The sequence below is a fragment of the Mustela nivalis genome (genome assembly GCF_964662115.1).
Source record: "Mustela nivalis genome assembly, chromosome: 14".
In the NCBI taxonomy this organism is placed as follows: Eukaryota; Metazoa; Chordata; class Mammalia; order Carnivora; family Mustelidae; genus Mustela; species Mustela nivalis.
The window spans coordinates 30,515,957-30,536,071 of record NC_139033.1 but is presented as its reverse complement, the minus strand read 5'-3'; the positions used below and the strand labels follow the sequence as shown (position 1 = coordinate 30,536,071).

At 36.6% G+C, this 20,115-nt stretch overlaps 1 protein-coding gene across 3 annotated transcripts in view; it reads left to right on the top strand.

Annotated features, from left to right (window-relative positions):
• Positions 1–20,115, top strand: part of CDH7 (cadherin 7) — a 123,786-nt gene that overhangs the window by 80,143 nt on the left and 23,528 nt on the right. For all 3 annotated transcript variants that reach the window (XM_082699287.1, XM_082699286.1, XM_082699288.1), the window contains exons 7-10: positions 2,206–2,459; positions 15,419–15,555; positions 16,388–16,509; positions 17,155–17,272. In XM_082699287.1, coding sequence (XP_082555413.1) covers positions 2,206–2,459; positions 15,419–15,555; positions 16,388–16,509; positions 17,155–17,272 — 631 coding nt within the window. The remainder of the gene's footprint in view (positions 1–2,205; positions 2,460–15,418; positions 15,556–16,387; positions 16,510–17,154; positions 17,273–20,115) is intronic.

Sequence of the window (20,115 nt, the reverse complement as noted above, 5' to 3'; positions counted from 1 at the left end):
TATATATTTTTTATTCTTAACAATACCCAAATTAAATATTGGATTACATGTATGGACACCACACAATGTTAACACGGAGGTCAGCCTTCTTACAAGAGGCTTTGCATCACAATTACCCAATGAACCTTTTAAAAATACATACGCTTCTTCGTGGCTCTGCTGAATCCGAATCTTTGAAGGGGAACACGTGTGTCAGAAAACCCCTGGGTAGTTCGGATCCCCACATTTGGTTGAGAACCATTGGTCAGGAAACATTTTTAGGTAATAGACAAAAAAGGTAGTATCATCAAAACATCAGTAAATTTGTTGATAAGGTGGTCTTTAGGGCACTGTGTACCACGTGCCCCTGTATTTTCAGATGAAATCTCAGAATGAATTAAAACTGCCTTTTCCTGTAGCAATTCTAAGAAGTCTTTTGTGGTAAAGAAAACCAATATACTTGACTGTTCCTTCCCCCACTCCCTCCTTTTGGTGATCAGGATTCCCTGGGGCAAATATATAGTTCAATTTTAAGGCTGTGTGTCCTGGTTATCTGTGGTCTAGTTCTTTCTAATTCAACAAGAATTTATTGGGTCCCCTTCTATCTACTGAATTCATAATGGGCCCTGGGAATGCTAGTAATTAACAAAACAGTCTGGAGCTTACAGTCTATTGGATGAGACAGATGTGAAGCCAGTAAAAATTTCAGTAAGTGCTCCCTGATCTAGATATTGTAAACCTATTTTTGAGTATTGATTTATATATTTTCCCCTCAGTATTAACCAGAGATGAGCCATGGAAATATTTTATGTAACATATAACTGCAAACACACACATATCTATATTTATTTTGTATGTACATGGGTTTCTGTGTGTACATGTTATGTTTTATATCAACAGTACAGATATATATCCTGCTTGTCATATAGACATATATGCAGTGTATATATACATATAGTGTGTGTATCTATACATATAATGTGTGTATCTATATATCCTATTTTCTATTTATACGACTACATTGTTTATTTTAGTCAGCATCACACCTTTGGGGAAGGCTTGGAATATATGCTTTCCCACATACATGCACACACCTGCCCATGCACATGAGATGAAGTTGGATTCCAATTCTCAATATTACATTTTAACTCCTTTTCTCTAATACATATTTGTGATGTAACCATTAGGTAAAAATTACAATTAAGTAAACCATGCTTTATATTTGGTAGCATTTCGGGCCATTTCTTTACTTTTTTAAAAAGGGATATTTTTGTTTTATCTCCTTGAGTGCAAGGAATATTTGGGCACAGTTTTTCAGTGGTGAGATTGAGCTTGAAAGTCATAAAAATCTGTGACTCTTTATTTGCAAATAAGAGAAAGCGTTTCTCTTTCTCTTCTCTTCCTTGAAAAAGAGAGGCATTTTTATTGTCACAAACAACTTCAGCATATTGTGTATATAATTCTTTTTTTTTTCACAGATGGTGCTTTCCTAGGACAACATTTAATTGCCCTTACAACTTTTTAAAGCTACCAAATGGTTTAACTGGGGTCACTGTTTTTGAGTTAAGTGTTGGCATGCTAATCATCTTGGAAAGTTGCAGGACTATTTTGGAATGTAACTCTCAGCCATCAGACACAGAGACACAGTGTATACTGGTAGAGGAATTGTGGAGAAAGAAACAATGGGTGCTTCTTCGAGAACTGGCTGTGTTTTCAGATGGCACAACATTCAACATCACACCTATACTGTGTGGCTGCCTTGGACCACCTAACAGCTCAGGGTTGTAATGGAGTCCCTGAAATCAATAAAGATGACCTTTTAAATGAGAAATCCAGTGGAAAGTTATATTTTTCTTTCTTTTTAATGCACACCCTGGATAGTGCAGTTAAATTACATGGTTGAAGGATATTATATTGATGTCCCTGTTGGAAAGAGTTTTCAATCTTATCAGTTGTCTTTCAAATAATATTCTAAAGACTTGCATTTGCCCATGCAATGCACAGCAGCAGAGTGGATTAAGTTAGCTCCAAAGCACTTACCATTATCTATGAGCCAGAAAAGCCACAAGGATTCTGATTGGCATTATTATTTATTATTTGTGAATGCTGATGGTGCATTTTCATGGCGGAGTCCTTTCTATGCTTATTGGCATTCATAAATGAAAAGGCTCTGCTTAGCTGACTATTTAATTGGTAATTTAATTTCCCTAATAACTTTCTTTACAGGACCTGGATTTTGAAGCCAAAACAAGTTACACACTCCGGATAGAAGCTGCAAACAAAGATGCCGACCCCCGCTTTCTAAGCCTGGGACCATTCAGCGACACGACAACGGTGAAGATAATTGTGGAGGATGTGGACGAGCCCCCCGTGTTTTCCTCACCTTTGTACCCCATGGAGGTGTCAGAAGCTACCCAAGTTGGAAATATCATTGGCACTGTAGCAGCTCATGACCCAGATTCTTCCAACAGCCCTGTGAGGTAAAAAGCTCATTTCTCTTCTTTCTGGCAGTCTGCAACAATGTGCTTTATTCACAACTAGCAGGTTTCTATATTATGATGCTCTTGATTCATAGCAAATGAAGACCAGTTTTGTCTCCGTATTGAGCCATAGCAGCGGAAGTGAAACAGGATCAGAACAACTCGACATTTTACTAATTTAAAAATGTTTCACCTGATTATCCAAGGCCATTATCATGTAGCGATATTCTTAGGCACTCATTATCATCCACAAGCCATAGCTGATGTTCCTATTGAACCAATTATCCTGAGCTCTTTCAAAGCCAACTGTGTTCAAAGATGAAGTGATGCATGTCCTAGTTGTAAGATACAGACATATATGAGAAAGCTAATTTTATAAACAATTAAAATTAGGGATTAACTTTTAAACAAATCATATTTTTTACACACTGACCTATTTGGATAGCATATTTTTTAAGTTTATTATTTCCACTTACAAAAAAAAAATACTGTATCTATATATAAGGACTATTTTTCAAATGTCTTATCAGTAGTCCTGTACCAAGACGAGACACATGGTTCTAAGCAACCGATCTCTTTATGACCAACAGAAAGGTGATAGGTAAGCCTTAGAATACCACAACAGTTTCACACTTTCAGTTTTACTTCTAAGGTACAATGTAATATTGACATGAATGTTTTTGCGTATGTATGTGTTAGTATGTGTGTGCACATGAGACATCTTTTTAGGTGAATAGTCTATAGAGAATATGCTTGAAATCACTTTGTATTACATGTCTTAATTTGCACTCATAAGTAAAACTTTTAATGGGACATTTTGAATTGTGAGTACAAAGTTTAATAAAGTACAAAAATCACTGGATGTTTTATATTCAGATATATTCAATTAAAAGCTAGCCACAGCTTTTTAGATTTAACTGCTATCTGGCAATGCTGAGTGCTTTTGAGGTAACTTCTGAGCTAAGTTTGGACATTGACAACAAAACATTATGAAAAGTATTTGTAATTTAGACAATAATTCTTAGTTAAGAAAAGCATAATCTTTTACCTTCCTAAAATAATAAACTTATTTAGGCATATGTAACTGCTCTGCTTTGCTTCTCTTTTGCCTGACATTAGTATCATAGTCTATGAAGAATTTGCATAAAATAATTGTTCAGAAATGAAGTTATACTCATCATTTCCCTATGTGATAAATTCAGGTTATATGGGTGGCTGTATTATTATTATTATTTTTTTTTAGATTTTATTTATTCATCAGAGAGAGAGAGGGAGAGAGAGCGAGCACAGGCAGACAGAATGGCAGGCAAAGGCACAGGGAGAAGCAGGCTCCCTGCCGAGCAAGGAGCCCGATGTGGGACTCGATCCCAGGACGCTGGGATCATGACCTGAGCCGAAGGCAGCCGCCCAACCAACTGAGCCACCCAGGCGTCCCTGGCTGTATTATTTTTAACAGAGTGATCATAAATTACTCCTAAGAATATAAGCTTCCATGTGATAAAACATTTGAAAGTCACAAATGTACCAGAGAGAACAAGCCTTCCCCTTCTCCCTGTCATAGCCCAGCCTTCATCGTCAAAACAGGTTCCTGGCTTAAGCTCAGCTCCATCCAGTGAGTCTTGCTGACTTGCGAACACTTGGATTTGGGTTTTGTTATAGCATCACATCTCTTACTGAAACACGTTAAGTCTCCTCCCCTTATGATCAGACACAACGTGATTGTATGCATAGATCAGCTATTGGGAATAATCTGACTTCTGCTTAAATCATTTCATTTCATGGGGAAAAAGAGAATTTTTTCATGAAATTGGGGATATAAAAAAGGAGACACTGATTCGTAACATAATTGAGTACTTGAATGAGAGAAGATAAGAAATCTTGTTTCTTCTTTTTCCTTTACCCATTTCCTGTGCTTCATCCTGTGAAAGCCTCTGACATAAATATTTCACTTTTTGTAGTATTTTATTTGAAACAATGCAGCATTATATAATAATGTGGGGAGGAAGGAAGAGAAGGACCAACCAGCTAAGTGCCTTGAGTTAGAGATGAGGTGGCCTCCTGGTCTCCTCTCTGACGCACAGAGATGGAAGGGTCAGACGTGAACTCCCTTGATTTTGGAGGTAAAGATCTCTGTGGCTTTTGTCAATGAAAGAAGCTGAAAGAAAAATTTATTTTTACCTCATTTTCATTTTCTTAATGCTAATGAAGGTGATCTGAAAAGTTCAAGTTAGTACTAACTTATGTCAGATTTTTAAACTTTTTTTTAAAGATTTTATTTATTATTTATTTGACAGACAGAGAACACAAGTAGGCAGAGAGGCAAGGCAGAGAGAGAGAGAAGAGGAAGCAGGCTCCCCGCTGAACAGAGAGCCCAATGCGGGGCTCGATCCCAGGACCCTGGGATCATCACCCGAGTAGAAGACAGAGGTTTAACCCACTGAGCCACCCACTGAGCCACCCACTGAGCCCCATTATATCAGTTTTTGAGCCCAAGTCTCACAATTAAAGGTACAACCTTTGTTCAAAGGGACTAAAATATTGTTGGTGTGTGTGTATATATATTCCTTTTTTTTAAATTAATTTCGTGACTTAGTATTTACTACTTGTATTCTTGAAACATTTTTTTAAAATATTTTATTTATTTATTTATTTATTTGACACAGAGAGAGATTGAGATCACAAGTAGGCAGAGAGAGAGAAGGGGAAGCAGGCTCCCCACCAAGCAGAGAGCCTGATGTGGGACTCGATCCCAGGACCCTGAGATCATGACTGGAGCCGAAGGCAGCAGATTAACCCACTGAGCCACCCAGGCACCCTCTTGAAACATTTTTATACTACTTTTTTAAGGTCACCCAGTCATTCATGGCTGACTTTTTTTTTTCTGTGTTTATCTTTGATATATTTCTCCTTTCGTATTTATTTGTGATATTGTTTAGGAGGCCAGGTTCCTCGTCTTCTAGTTTGATGAGTAGGTATGCATGCCTGCACATTTTCTAGAAGACTGGTCCTCTTTTCTCAACACTGCTATTTGCCGAGTGACCTAGGGGATGCCCCTTAGCCAGCTAAGTTTCTGTCTGCCCAGTAAAAAGGAAAGGCACACTCTATCCCTGACTTATCCCAAGTTTTTTTAAAAATTAAATGATAAAGGGAAAGTAACTAATGATTTTTAAGTGAGAATCATGACTTAAGTATTAGAAAGTATTATCATTGTGCATTGCTATTATTATAGTTTATTGGGTTTCATCCCGTTTTTGTTTCAAGGTCAGTAAGTCAGCAAAAGGAGGCATACTTTACAAGCAACTGTATTGGCGATCTGTATTGTGTTTTGTATTCACTTATATTCCAAAATATAGATGATATTATGTAGTTTAATGGATACAAATATGTGCTTGCATTGGGCATTCAAGCACCTATCAAAATGTAAGCTCTCCTTCAACAAAGGCCAGTGGATGGGCAAGGGGACATGGTCTGCTGAGATCCTAAGATAAATGAATTTCCAAATTGAGATAGAAACCACAGAGTCTTAGGGCTATGAGTTTTATGCTCACACCTTTAGAAACATTGGGATTCTTAGAGGAATGGAAAAGTAGTATTTGTTTCATTGTAATGGCTTAAAATTAGGCCAATAGTATTTGAATTGTAAACCAGGACGGGAAGTTGGATAATTAATATTTAAATTTATTGACTTTTTTTGTAGTATAATATTAAAATTGAGCATATGCTATTTATTTATTTTTTTTGAGCATATGCTATTTATAATTGGAATATTTACCAATATGTGGAGTGAGAGACTAGAATTCTAGAAAGAAATACATTTACTTTTCTCCAGAAAAGCAAAATTGAGATCCTTTTCTCATATGATCTCTGACTTGCTCAGCACTTTTTATTTTTACCTACTTTTGATGCCAGCCAAAGCTATGAGTAACTCTTCTCTGTGCATCTGCCCTTCCTTTAAAAGAGGACTGAGGCACCTATGTCATCATAAAGCATTTTGGCCACCAAGAAGCATAGTAAAAGTAGGTGGAAAGATTAAACAAACTCAGAGCCCAATGCTTAGCCAGAATATAATGCCATTGTGAGCTGTTATATCTTCACGATCGCCTGTCTAGCATCCAGGTGTGTTACGTCTCCCACCGTGTCATATATACATTATCTTCCTCTTCCCATATAGAAACTGGAAGCCAAAAGTGGGAATTAGATGGTAGTTGAGATTACTTAGCCAGGAAAAAAAATGTGAAGAGGAGGCTCTTTCTAAAGCAAAAGTAGGTAATTGAGATCTCACGATCTTTGGGCTACCTTTATGTTTTCGTAGTTGCTTAATGTTTCATGTAAATATTTACCCCAAATAATATCAAATATCAGGGCTTAGCTATTGAACTTCGAAGGATGGGTCATGTTCTGCTGATGATTTTGATCGTCTTTCTAAGGGGTAGAAAGTTCCCACCTGTGTTTCTCATCGGTGAGGACAGACACTGTGGGAGCAGCCTAGAGTCTAGAGCACTCTTCATTCCTCATGTCAGCGCTGGGAGACGGAGCAGTGCAACAACACACGTTTATTAAGAACCTGCTTTGGGCCCAGTGCTGTGGAGAATATTGACGGGAAAAACAGAGATGAATAAAACATTTCCTCTGACCTCAAGGAATTTACAATCTGCTTGAAGACATAAGATCCCAGAAAAGTTAAACACAGCGAGGGGAGAAAGCATCAGAACTATAACATGGCCAATTGTGAGATAAATTGCAATCACTTTAAGCTCACTGGACAGGAGGCTTCATTTGAAGGAGAGAGAGCATCAACAGGGCTTTGAGGGGTGGCACGATTTGGACAAACCAAGAAAACATTATGCAAAGTCTGTTTATGTTTTATTTAGTTATAGCCTAAGAGTCTAGTGCTGTTTTATGAAATCAGCAGATTGGCTTCCATAGACAGCACAAGCCCAAAATCCCTATGCTAAAAATAGCCAATGGATTGAAACATGATATTACTACAAATAAGATCAGATGTGAAGAGGGTTTCATAAAAATTAATGGGGATGATTTTCAGCATTTCCAGCAATTTAAATACAGAACTACATTTGTATTTATGCTCAAGGATACCAAAATAATAATACTTACCTGTATGCTTTTTTGGCACTCCTGGTATTGTATGTTCTCAGATCAAAGGTGATAAAATAGTATCAGATATTACATTATGTAGTGTGACTAGTAAGAACACATTGGGATGTTTGAATAATTCAGTGTGTAGTTTTTAAAGGAGCTGGTATGCATGCATACATTTGTACCTATTATTTTAATCTAAATTATTTGCTACTTGTTACTATTTGATTTTCTAAGAAACTGAGCCAGTAACATAGAGAAAAATAGTGGTTTATGTGAACAATAGCAGAAATCGATTCTATCAGGAAGACCTGAGCTATAATCCATTTCAAAATGCTGCCCAATTTAATGTAACTATCACTAAAAATGAAAAAAATATAAATATTTCTGTTCAGGTATGGTGAATTTTTTTTAAATGTATTTTTTGTTGTAGTAATGTTAATGTTAATATCCAGAGGTAATTTTTAAAATGTGTTAAGTAGGAAATTCCTAAGATCTTTGATCCATTTTTCCATCTTTTGTTATATTCTGGAATTACTACTCTGCTCAAGCAAAGGTCTTCTGAGTTAGCGTTTTTGAAGACTCCGGGTAAAATGAATTTAGTGAAGATTACATTTCTCTTGATTTGTCCCTTGTAGTATTTTCTATGTTTGAAATGCTTATTGAAAAGCATGATGAATAGAAGACTATAAAATCCATGTTTGTGGTGTGAGTCTTTGGGAACTGTACACGAGGTGGAAGGAGTAAGGAGCTCTATTTACCTTGAACTGTACTGTTCGCATTCTTGAGTTACAATAACAGAAATTGGCATTGGTAACTGAAAAAAAGGAAAAGGAATTTATTGAAATAATTGGGGGTAGCTCACAGAGTTAAAGGAAAAATTGAATAGCTGGTCCTCACGAAAGAGAGGTTTTTGTTTTTTGTTTTTTGTTTTTTTTTTATAATTAATATGAGTTTTTTCTATAAATTTGAGCAGCAAGAATGAGCAAATAATCTTTCGAGCATGCGGCAGTGGGATGAACCCGTGCCAACCCTTTTCTTTTCTCGTGGCCCTCTGTTTAAGGTTCACGGTTTCTTGGAAAGTTTTTTGGCCTGTCTTAGGACGTGTGTCCCGTCTCTTACCCAGGAAGTTCTGGGCATCTTGATGGTGAGTACCATCAAGATTGCATGAGATTGGGAAGGTTTAAATTGCCAATGGAATATTGAGTTACCATTATCAGAAAGGGGTGAGGATGTAAACAGTGGCATCTATTGTTTAGCTTTGTCAATGTATATTTGTCACATTACCTCTTGCCCTTTGGGGAGTAGCAGTGATACATTCGTGTTAATGTGGCTCACTCACCCAGAGGTCCTATTTCAGAGGATTGACATGCATATCAATAGCTGGGCAATAAGAACGCTACTTGGGAAGAGCACTTAGATATTTTGATCGATCTCCATAGCTTACGGAACAGCAGCAATGATGATAATAGGTGCTTATTAAGGAATTCATTTTATAGGCGGTGTACAGAGCACTGAGCATCTACAGATATTTAAGATGTGGTCCCAGGCCTTTGCCATCTAGCTGTAGGAGATACTGTATACGAAAACCTATTTTTAAAAAAATCTAATATTAAATCTGGAAATGAGAAACCCATCTCATAAAGCCTTCTCATTTTGCAGCTAAAGACACAGAAGAATATAAATGGTGACTAGAAAGCTCAAATAAGTATAGTAGGTTAGGGGCCAGGTCGTGACCATAAATTTTGTCCTTTCATTCCTACGCTGTGGTTTGTAGTAGTGAGCACAAAGCCCACAGATCCTGTATACTGCCAGGTTTCTTAAAAAGGCATAATTTGTAAGTTATTTTCATTTTAGTTTTTGTTTTTAGTTTAAATTAAAATAAAATGTATTTTTTAAAAAGTTGTAAGATCTGAGGAACAAGGAGATCCAAATATATGTCCTCCAACTGTTCACTACATTAAAGAATTTCAGTGACAGCCTGTATTCTTTATACAAACCAAGAAAGGACAATTATGGATTATATGTGTTTTATTTTTAAAACAGAATGGCTTTAATGAACTAAACTTTAGAGATTTTCCTTTGACTAAGAATTTTTTTTCTTAGCAATATACTATGGGTACATCCTTGATTTCTTCGTACTAAGTGCCCTAATTTTTGATTTGATCCTAGGGAAATTACAGTTACAAAAATATGCAGTGACTATTTGTGATAATGTAGGGTAATCGCTAAGATCAGACACAGAAAATTTTGGAGATCTCTATTTCAACTCACTTTACTGATTAATAAACTTGAGCTGAAGGATTAAATGACTAGGAGTTCCCACAGGTAGTCAGAGCAGGCTTGGTGCTATTATCCTAGAATCTCCTGACTTCAAATCCTGGAGTCCCATAGTCCCATCACATCATAATACATTATGATAGTCTCCAAAATTATTCCTGGTGTGATGTAAGAGAAGCTCCATACTGTGGGGGAGGTGGATGGATGAAGGTGAAGAAAACTGTTAGGCTGACAAAAATGTATAAATCTTAGCTTTTTGGTTTAAATCTTTATGCTTCTGATACTATTCTTAGGCTTTCTTTCTAAAACCATTACCCATTTTCTTCAAAATGATGTGTGGCAGGACCCTGTCCCATGAGCCTTGCTTTTCCTCCCAAATAAACCAACCACATTCTGAATGATTTGTTCTTCTGCACAAGCAAAGACCCTCTGAGGCCTGAGGGTCTCTGATCATAGGCAGGAGTGCAGTTCCCCGGGATGGCAGTTAAGTCTCAGGTGTAAGGCTCTAAGGGCATTCAAAGATGGGAAAGATGGGGATAAGTTAGAGAAGGCAGGACAACCTCCCCAACAACCTCTGTGCCTCCCCCCATCTCCAGGACCTTGGAGACTCCCTAAGTATTTAAAAGAAAAGTAAAGAAAAGAAAAAAAATTTTTTTCTTAATGTAATTAGAATGGCTTACTGCCTTAATGCCAGAGGACTATCTTCAAGGAACACAGAACTGAAATAATTGGAAAGGAGAAAAAATGGAGTATAGAAGGACCAAGATGAAGAGAGGCATAAGAAATGAAGATACACGTTGCCTTTTCATTCATCAGTTAAGACATCAGTTTGACTTACAGTTTCAGGTAGGAGAGCATTGGTAAAAAGTAGAAAGAAGCTGAATTGGAGAATCGTAAGTGGCAGGGACCAAAAGCTTATTTATAGGTAATGTGGTATGTAACGGACGGACGGCTCAGATGACGGCTCTGAATCTTGGCTCCATCAACAACCAACTGTGAGACTTTAGTATCCAGTACTGAAATACCATAATAAGAGTACCTGCTTGCCCTAGTTAGAAATTGTGCTTGGCTAGTAGCAACAAAGCTTAACACTAATGACTTCCTAATGAGAAGTCTGGAGCTATACACCCAAGGACTGACAATTTGGCAGTATAATGTCATCAAGGGCCTTGGCTTCTCATATCAAGCACTCATCACCTCATATTTACAAGATGGCTTTTGGACCTCTTCCCGTTGTGTTCACGTCCCAGGTGAGATGGAGGGGAAGGGCTGAATTAGCAGCTCTGTCCTACCATTTCAGGAGTTTTTCAGTGATGCTTGACTCAACAACTTTCATCTCATTTGCTACCACTTCACCATCAAGACACCAATACCACATCTATATAGGAGACTAGCAAATAGAGATGTTCAGTTGAATACATGCTGCCTCTAAACAAAAGCAGGTTCTAGTAATAAGAAGTAAGCGCAAATGAATATGAGATACGTAAATAGTCGTCTTTGTCACACATGACCTTTCAGAGTTGAGGATGCAGGAAAAAATGCAAACTAGGCTTTAATGCTCAAGTCCTTCTGAAAATGGGAAAGTTCTGAAGGAGGGATAGACTGGGGAAAGGCTGATGCATGGGCTTTCGGATACACTGACATTGACTTGGAGCTGAAGATGCTGCAGGTACCTGGAGCAGTTGGTAGCTCTCAGGAACAGGATTGAGGCTAGATACTAAGATTTTCAGCTGCCTGACTAGTAAATGGGTAGACCAGAAGTTTTAATACTGTAGTGACAAAAATACAGAGGTGACCTCTCTAGTTGGTTACTCCAACATACATATATATATGTATATCTATCTATCTGTCTCTCTCTCTCTATATATATAGACACACACACACACACATATATACAGAGGCAAGTTTTTCTTAGGCTGGAATTTGCAGAAACTAGAGGGATTGTTGTGAGTCCACAGCACCAGAAGATGCACTAATGTTCACTCTGGCATGTGATTAGAGAAACATCAATCCTCTCCCTTTCTGCTAAGCCTCTAGTTGACTCGGGCCATCAAACATCTCAATGCCAAGGCGAGTGGGTACAGAAGTACAATAAATGGGCTCGTCCAAACTTCATTAGAGTCTTACTTTTCTTTTAGCTCCATCAGTCCTCCTGTGAGACATGTGGTACCTCTGACTCTAAAGAGTACCCATATTCTTTATTTTTCTTGACTGAGGGATTGTTTTTCTCAGGTAACTTTATATAGTATTGAATGCCTCATATCTAAGATCTAGTTTTTTTATATGTCTAGAGGGACTAGACATAGAAAATGAAAATAGGGAAATAGAAATAGAAAATAGGGAACTCTTTTAATTCTGGGTGACCCCAAGTCCTTGGGATTAAGAAGCATAGCCACCATCCAGAATGTTCTAGACAGTTTGTGTCCTCCATGTCCTTGCCCAATCTCCCATCTCTTCTCAAATGAACAGCTTATTCTATCCCTACATCTGCTCTGACTCCCTTTATCATTTCTAGGAGACCAATTTGTTGGTTTTCTCCTATGTATGTTGATAAGGAATAAAATGATGCAAGATTTAGGCTACAATGTGTGGTCCTGGGGAGTTTTGGAGAAACTGGATGCAAAAGTAAGAAAAACAAGTCACCAACCAATTCTAGCTTATTGGTTTGAGCAATCAAGTGATTGGTGGTATCATTTACTTGGAAAGAGTGGAGAAGGTGAAGGTTTGAGAGACAGCAGGAGTTGTAACTTCAGTTGGGACATGTTACATTTCAGTTCATGTTGTATAACCATGCGGTGATATTAAGCATATAATTCAATATATAAGTCTGGTGGCCAAGGAACTTTAATGTAGATTTGGGAGCAATCAAAAGTATAGGTTACTTAAGCTATGGGACTGTATAAATTTCAGAGGGAAAGCATTTTTATATAAAGAAGAGAGGAGGACTGCACAGGAGAGTTTTCAGAGAGTTTAAGTAAAGAGAAGTTATGAAGAGGAACGTGAACCAGCCAAGGTGACTGTAAAGCACGGGCAGTGGTGTAGGAACACAGAGAATATGTGGTACTGACAAAGGCAGATGGAGACTATGTGTTAAGGAGGAGTCAGTGGTCAGTCATAGTATATTTGAATGAGAGAGTAAGAAAAGAATAGAGGTGAGCAATGGACCTGATGATATAAAGGCCAACAGTGAACTAGACACACATGAGGAAATGTGTTTTTTAAAGTAGAAAACATACTTGCTTTCAATTCAAATAATGTACAGAGGAAAATATCTTATTCCAAGGAAAAACATTTTGAAAAGGTCAGAGCAGATGGGATGTGCAGAATAAGTCTGATTTTGATACAAATAAAAACACTTAAGCTATAATAGAAGGATGGGAAAAAAAGAGGGTATAGAGGAACTCAAGATTTATTTTTCTCATACCCTGTATACCACAAATCTTAGAAGTGTGAGTACATTTTGTTTGTACTGCCATTATCATTTCAAACAATTTAATTTTGTTTTTCTTCAAAACCCTCAACTCTTCTGTGGAATGCATCATCAGAATCTTCCATGTTGCTATCAACCACTAAATATACAGTTATCACATTAATTCATTGAAGATTTTAGTTCCTGGATCATTTTATTCCTGCCCATAGTAATGCCTGATATGGTGATTGGTAACTGATTGAACTATACCAATGACTCATTAAACATGTTGATCTTTCACTTTCTTGGTCTTGACTCTGGTGATCTGTTCTTCTGCCTTGATTTAGTCATAGGGTATTTTTTGTTGTTGTTTTGGTTTGGTTTGTTTTTGTTTTTTGTTTTTATTTGACACAGAGAGAGAGAGAGGGAATCACAAGAGCAGCAGGCGGGGGCCGGGGAGGGGGGGAGCAGGCTCCCTGCTGAGCAGAGAGCCCAACCCAGGACTCGATTCCAGGACCCTGGGATCATGACTTGAACCGAAGGCAGAGGCTTAACCCATTGAGCCACCCAGGCGCCCCAGATTGAGTCATAGGTTTTTAAAAACATACTCTTGACTTGTCAGTCATCTAACATACGCCACTACTGAAAATTTACCTCAAGGATCTCATTCTCTGTCTACCACTTCTCACTCCAGCAATTCTGCAACCTGATGCTATCAGAATCTTCTCGATATCAGTCTGTTTCCCCTTATTTCCTTAACTCTTCCTTATGAACCATACCATGGGCCTTCATTATTAGCACTCCTGTATACATGCCCCTATCATCTGTACCCCCCTTTCCATTGTCCATGACTAGTCAAATCCAACCCTGTGCTCTTTGTGCACCTTCAAACACATGTATGACAACAGAACAAGACAGATAGGCAGGATGACTGATCTCGCATTGAACTGATGAACATAAAATGCAAATTGGCAATTCACAATGCTTAGCCATCCCATTATACATCCCTTCGTCCGTGTACACGTGTGTATTTAAATATATATATTTTTCTGTCCCTTCTAATAAATGACTTCTCCCTCCTTCTCAAAGTGTTTTCTCTTCTTTGGTCCCTCAGCTGATAATCTTATTTCATGTGCCATCAAGAAAGTAGAAACATCAGAAAATAAGTTCCTAATACTCTTACTACCTAAACACCTATTGCTGGACAAAGATAGTAGTTGTTGGTTTATGGTTAATTTTCTAATATTTTCTGATACCTCCTCTTTCCTTGCTATGTTTGCTCTGTCTAGAATTTTATAATATAGCAGACTAGAAGTAGATCATTCTATTTAATAATAGTAGTTGGAGAACTATGGAAACATAAAATACATTCTTAAATTGGGTATGTGTTGGCTTATCTGTTCTTTTGTGTGTTCTTAAATAAGATTTCTTCACTCAACTAGAACCACTGGGGATGAGGGTGTAGTGGTTTGAAATAGTCATTAATTGGAGGTGGATGAATTTTGTGTATGGAACAAATAACAGCATAATGGAGTTAGAATATAGGTGGAACAGTCATTTTATCACTAGTATTTGGATAGCAGATATTTTGAGAAAATGCTTCTCTACACCAAAATATTCATGTAATTTTAGGGGTTCTACCTTGAAACATATCTATGGAATCCCAGTCAAGATCCTGAATGAGAGATTTTTTAAAAGTTAGGGGATTAAGATCAGACTGGTGTTGTCAAGACAAAAGATGTTGTCTGTTGCCTATATCTGTTGCTAAGTGTATGTGAATGGGCAAGATGCCTATATCTGTTTCATTTTAGAAGGACCTATGAACGTGACAAGGGCTACTAAATCTATTGTAAATGATTTTGCAGAGTCAAAATAATAATAAAATAAATTTGAAGTTTATTAGTTCAACAATCCACTGTGAAGATAACTATACTAGGGTGTTTATTTTTTACTGACAGAAAAGCAAAAAGTTTACTGACAAGCAGTTATGAACTGAGTATAACATTGGTGAAATTTTAAACTAAGCATGTATTTATGTTACTAATATGACAGATTGTGGAATCAGCAGGATTTGGTGGTTGGCTATGCAATTAATGAAATAAATTTAGCAAACTGTAATCAAACAAATATTGAAGGTTTTTTTTTTTTCTTTCTTTTTTTAATGTTCAATTAGGTATTCAATTGACAGAAACACAGACTTGGAGAGATACTTTAATATTGATGCCAACAGTGGAGTTATTACAACTGCCAAATCTTTGGATCGAGAGACAAATGCTGTTCATAATATCACAGTTCTTGCAATGGAGAGCCGTAAGTTGTAAGGTTGAACATTAAATGAGGATGGAGGACTTTGAGAGTACAGAATGGGCTGTCATTGAGGTGGTAATTTCCGCTTGAGTTCTATTACGTGCCTATCTGAATTGATCAAAATCTTGAAAATCCTTAATTTCAAGCTGAGAAATATATTTATATTCCTTAACTTTATTTGCTAATATGCACAAAGTTAAGGAAAAGAGATTGCTATAAAGTAACAGGCCTGAGTTACCTTCAGGGAGCTCACCATTGTTTCATAGTTTTATTTCATAAGCTGCATTTATGCTGGTATAGAGTTAGTCCAGTAGCTTACAAAAAGTAATAACTTGATCCCTAACAATGCACACATATATGCATATTGGTATTGAACTAATTTTAGCCCCTGATAAGAAAAATATTGAAAGAGGGATGCATAATGATATGTTATGCATATTATCTCTACATATAGTATATGTGCATGGATAATATGTATATATGTGTATAGTCATACAAATTTGTACTCTAGCCTCAAAGAATATTGAAATTCATGGTGTATTAGTCCTCTTTTCAATGATTTTCTCATCAGGGACTCAAATAAAGACACACATGTACTATACATATGTATGACGTTTGGATCAAATTTTCTTTTGCTCCTTCTGAAGTCTTTAGTGTTATGTTTCTAGATTTCATTTATGGTTTGGTCATATTCTTATTAGAATCATGATTTAGAGAGGCAAACCATTTCGGCTGAGGCTAATTGTTTTTCAAAGGAGTTGCTTGAGGAAGACAGCAATGGAATAATAGCTTTACTCTCAGAGTACATGATAAGACAAATTTTCCTCTTTATTAGAGAATCCATCTCAAGTCGGAAGAGGCTATGTGGCCATTACTATACTTGATATCAATGACAACGCCCCCGAATTTGCTATGGACTATGAGACCACTGTGTGTGAAAATGCCCAGCCAGGGCAGGTAAGAGCTTTCTGCACACCAGGTTCCTAGCTTGTGGTTTCTTTAAAAATATCCAGTAGCAGTTACCTTTGAAATTCTGCCAGCTTTAAGATAAAATGTAATCAGCACATCTCAGCAAAACTAACACTTTGATGTGTAGCATAAACTAATATTGAAGGAACTTTAAAATTCTGGTTTAATTGGGATGATGAAATTTCTCAGGAAGAAAGGGCAACATGGTGAAAGCTGTGGTAAACGGTAAAGGGCTTTGATTCCTTTAAGGAAAAATCTAGCATATGATGCTTGATTGGCCTGCCCCCTGTTTTACACAGCAGGAGAGTTATGTACCTTGAACTTCTAAGAACTAAGTAGGGTTTAATCTTGGTGTGGCTTGTTCTGCTCATCCATTTTGTTTGGTGTTTTGGGGCATGTGCTGGGCTGGTACGGCTTATTTCTCAGGTTCATAAAAGTAAATGCAAACATGAAATTTCAAAGGGACATGATTGGTTTTTCAGAGCCCTTTTTAGATTGGGTTCATAGTAGTACATCTGGTCCAACCCCCAAGGAGGATGGTATTTGTTATAAGGTATAAAATTGCTCTGTCCTGTCATACAGAACAGCAGGGCACAGCAACATGCTTTCATGCTTTTTAATTCTCTATCCTAGGTTATCCAGAAGATCAGTGCTGTGGATAAAGATGAACCATCCAATGGACACCAGTTTTATTTCAGCTTGACAACTGATGCAACAAATAACCACAACTTTTCATTGAAAGATAACAAAGGTAAAGTAGTATTATTATCATCACCAGTGGAGGCAGCAGGTACAGACTCTCTAAGCAACAACTTTTTCTTGCTCAGGAATGCTGATTATGGACACACACACACACACACACACACACACACTAGCAAGGACATTAATTAAAGGGCAATGAGCCCCTCAAGTAATTTTTATCTATGGATTTGCTGTCATGAAGAAGCAGCTGCTAGTTAAATCATTTCAGGCCTAAATCCAAATAGGGAAGAAGCCAGATCCATCTCTCTCTGACTTTTCTTCTAGACCTTTGAGAGCCAGCTAAATTTGTTAATAAGACTGTACTACCTAGTATAACTTGAGACATTAGGAAAATAATTGGTATTTCCTATTTGATATCAACCTAAATCTTGACTTAAGATTTTCAATAGTAGCATCAGTTATACTTTTGTTTTTAACAAAAAATAGAAGTAATCCATGCAAATAATTAAAAGATATATTCCTGATTCAGGGAAGTAAATAAAAAAAGAACAAAAGAATTTTCTGTCACCCTAAATTCATTTCTCTGCTTCAAAAGTAAACACACACACATACACACACACATACATACACACATTTTTGCTTAAATATGTATTTATATGCACACACACAGAGACACACATAATAGAATATTTACATTTTATAAATATATATAGACTGACATAGGCATATATATTTTATATATAAATATATGTAGATAATTATATATATAATGATATCTATATATCATCATATATCAATATATATCTTCAATATATATATAATCAATAAATCTATATATATATATCATCATAGGCAACACATGGACAATTATAAGAACTTTTAAAGTAGGAGAACCTGCTGTTCTATAATTTTTAATTTATATATTCAGAGGTGTTTTCATTCAAGGTATTTATTTTAACAAAAGGGCATTTGCAACTGAAAAATATACAGAGAGAGGAGTATTCCCCAACAGTACAGAAAATGTAATTCCTTTGAGTTGAATATGTGAGTCAGCTTTCAGGATAAAAGAAAACCTGTAGAAATAGATTTTCTAGTCAAACACCGGCTCATCTAAAAAAGACTTATTCAGAAGGTGGATATTATAAGTGCTTTTTGCCTGAAGCTGCCATCTTCTTTAGTGCAGAAAATCCAACTTTGACCTCAAAAATTCAATCTGAAAATAATAGTTTTCCTGACCCCACTCTCTGCTTAAATGAGAATACTATCTTGTCCCTTTAGTAATATAAAAGGAAGAGCATTCTCTATGTGGGTAATCCCAGACTCTCTGACTTAATCATATTTGGGACAATTCTCAGCACTTTGATTCATCCAGCACAAGTGTAGAGAGGGGATTTTATGACCTTGCCAAGAAGAGTCTGAATATTTCCCCCATGTGTCATCCTATCCAGTACCACCACGATGGTTGGACAGCACATGCACTAAAATGTATGGATTTATGGGACATCCCCACTGCTGCACAATTGAAAGATTTCCCTAGGTCAAGACCAGAGCTCTGGAGCATGTACCTTGGAGGAAAACATGTAGGAAGAAAAAGAAGATCAGTTCTTATATCGGCTCCCATGCTAGGAACTGCGCAGATAACATGATGAATTTTATGATCTCCTTCCCAAACATAGGGCTTTCTTTCACATATTGGGCATTTAGGCACATGTTCCACAATCCAGTGTGTGTGTGTGTGTGTGTGTGTGTGTACCTGCATGTGTGCTATTTGATACCAATCATGTTAGATTACAATTCAACAGCTCTGAAAAACTTTGTGTATCAAAACATGAATACATGTATAGTAATGATTGGGAGGCAAAGAAATAGACGTGTGTATTACTATTAAGTGTATAGAAACATACTGAAAACAATATCCTCCAGCAACTCCCTGTGTAGATTTTTAATGAACACCACAACTTCAAGTCTTAAAAGATTTGTTTACAGAAAAACTTACCAGATGGAACCTGAAAATCAACAGTTTTATTCTTGCCACTTCTATAACTGAAGGTTATATGTTTTCTCCAGGGTCCTGTGAGCTTCCTGTTTTGTGCTCTTTGGACCAGGTAGATTTCAGTTTGCTCTTTCATTGGAGCATTGTTAATTCTTTTACGATAAACACTGGATAAATATCTTTCTGATAGCTTGGAAAGGAGGCACATATTAAAGTACACTAGATGAAACTATGATCCTATTTTCCTTCTTCATGTTTTAATTGCTGTAAATTTAAAGAATCACATAAATTCTCTAATTAATTAAGATGTAGCTGGGTAAATTGCTAGTAGACAAAAAAAAACTATTTCTGGTATAGAAATCACAGTTATGTGATACAGACTTACTGAGCACTGATAAAGATTTCATAATTAAATGTTAGATAAAATAGAATATTGAATATAAATTAAACACAAATGACCTATTTTATCACTGATAAAATGTTTATATACATGGGGTGTGGGTAACAATATATACCAATATGGACTTTGAACAAACTACACAAAATTCCTTTCCTGAATATCTATGTTCATGTCATTCAAATAAAGCTGGATGATGTTATTTTTCTTATTTCTATATTGGGTTTGGAACTTGTCAAGGAGGGGATGGATTGGGATTTTTTATTTTTGCTATCTGATGATGCTGCAAAAGTATTTATCCTTTTAGTTTGAATCATCCTCTTTGTAAGTGTATGATTTGAAATTTAGGAGAAAAGGGTGTACTCTATATGATTTTTACTAAGTTGCAGTTAAGTGATGAATAAAAATTTTCATATTCAGACTCTTGCCAAGTCTGATCTCATATTCAGTTTTATTTGATATCTGTTTCCTTTGGTCATAACTGTGTAGCATGATGTAAATA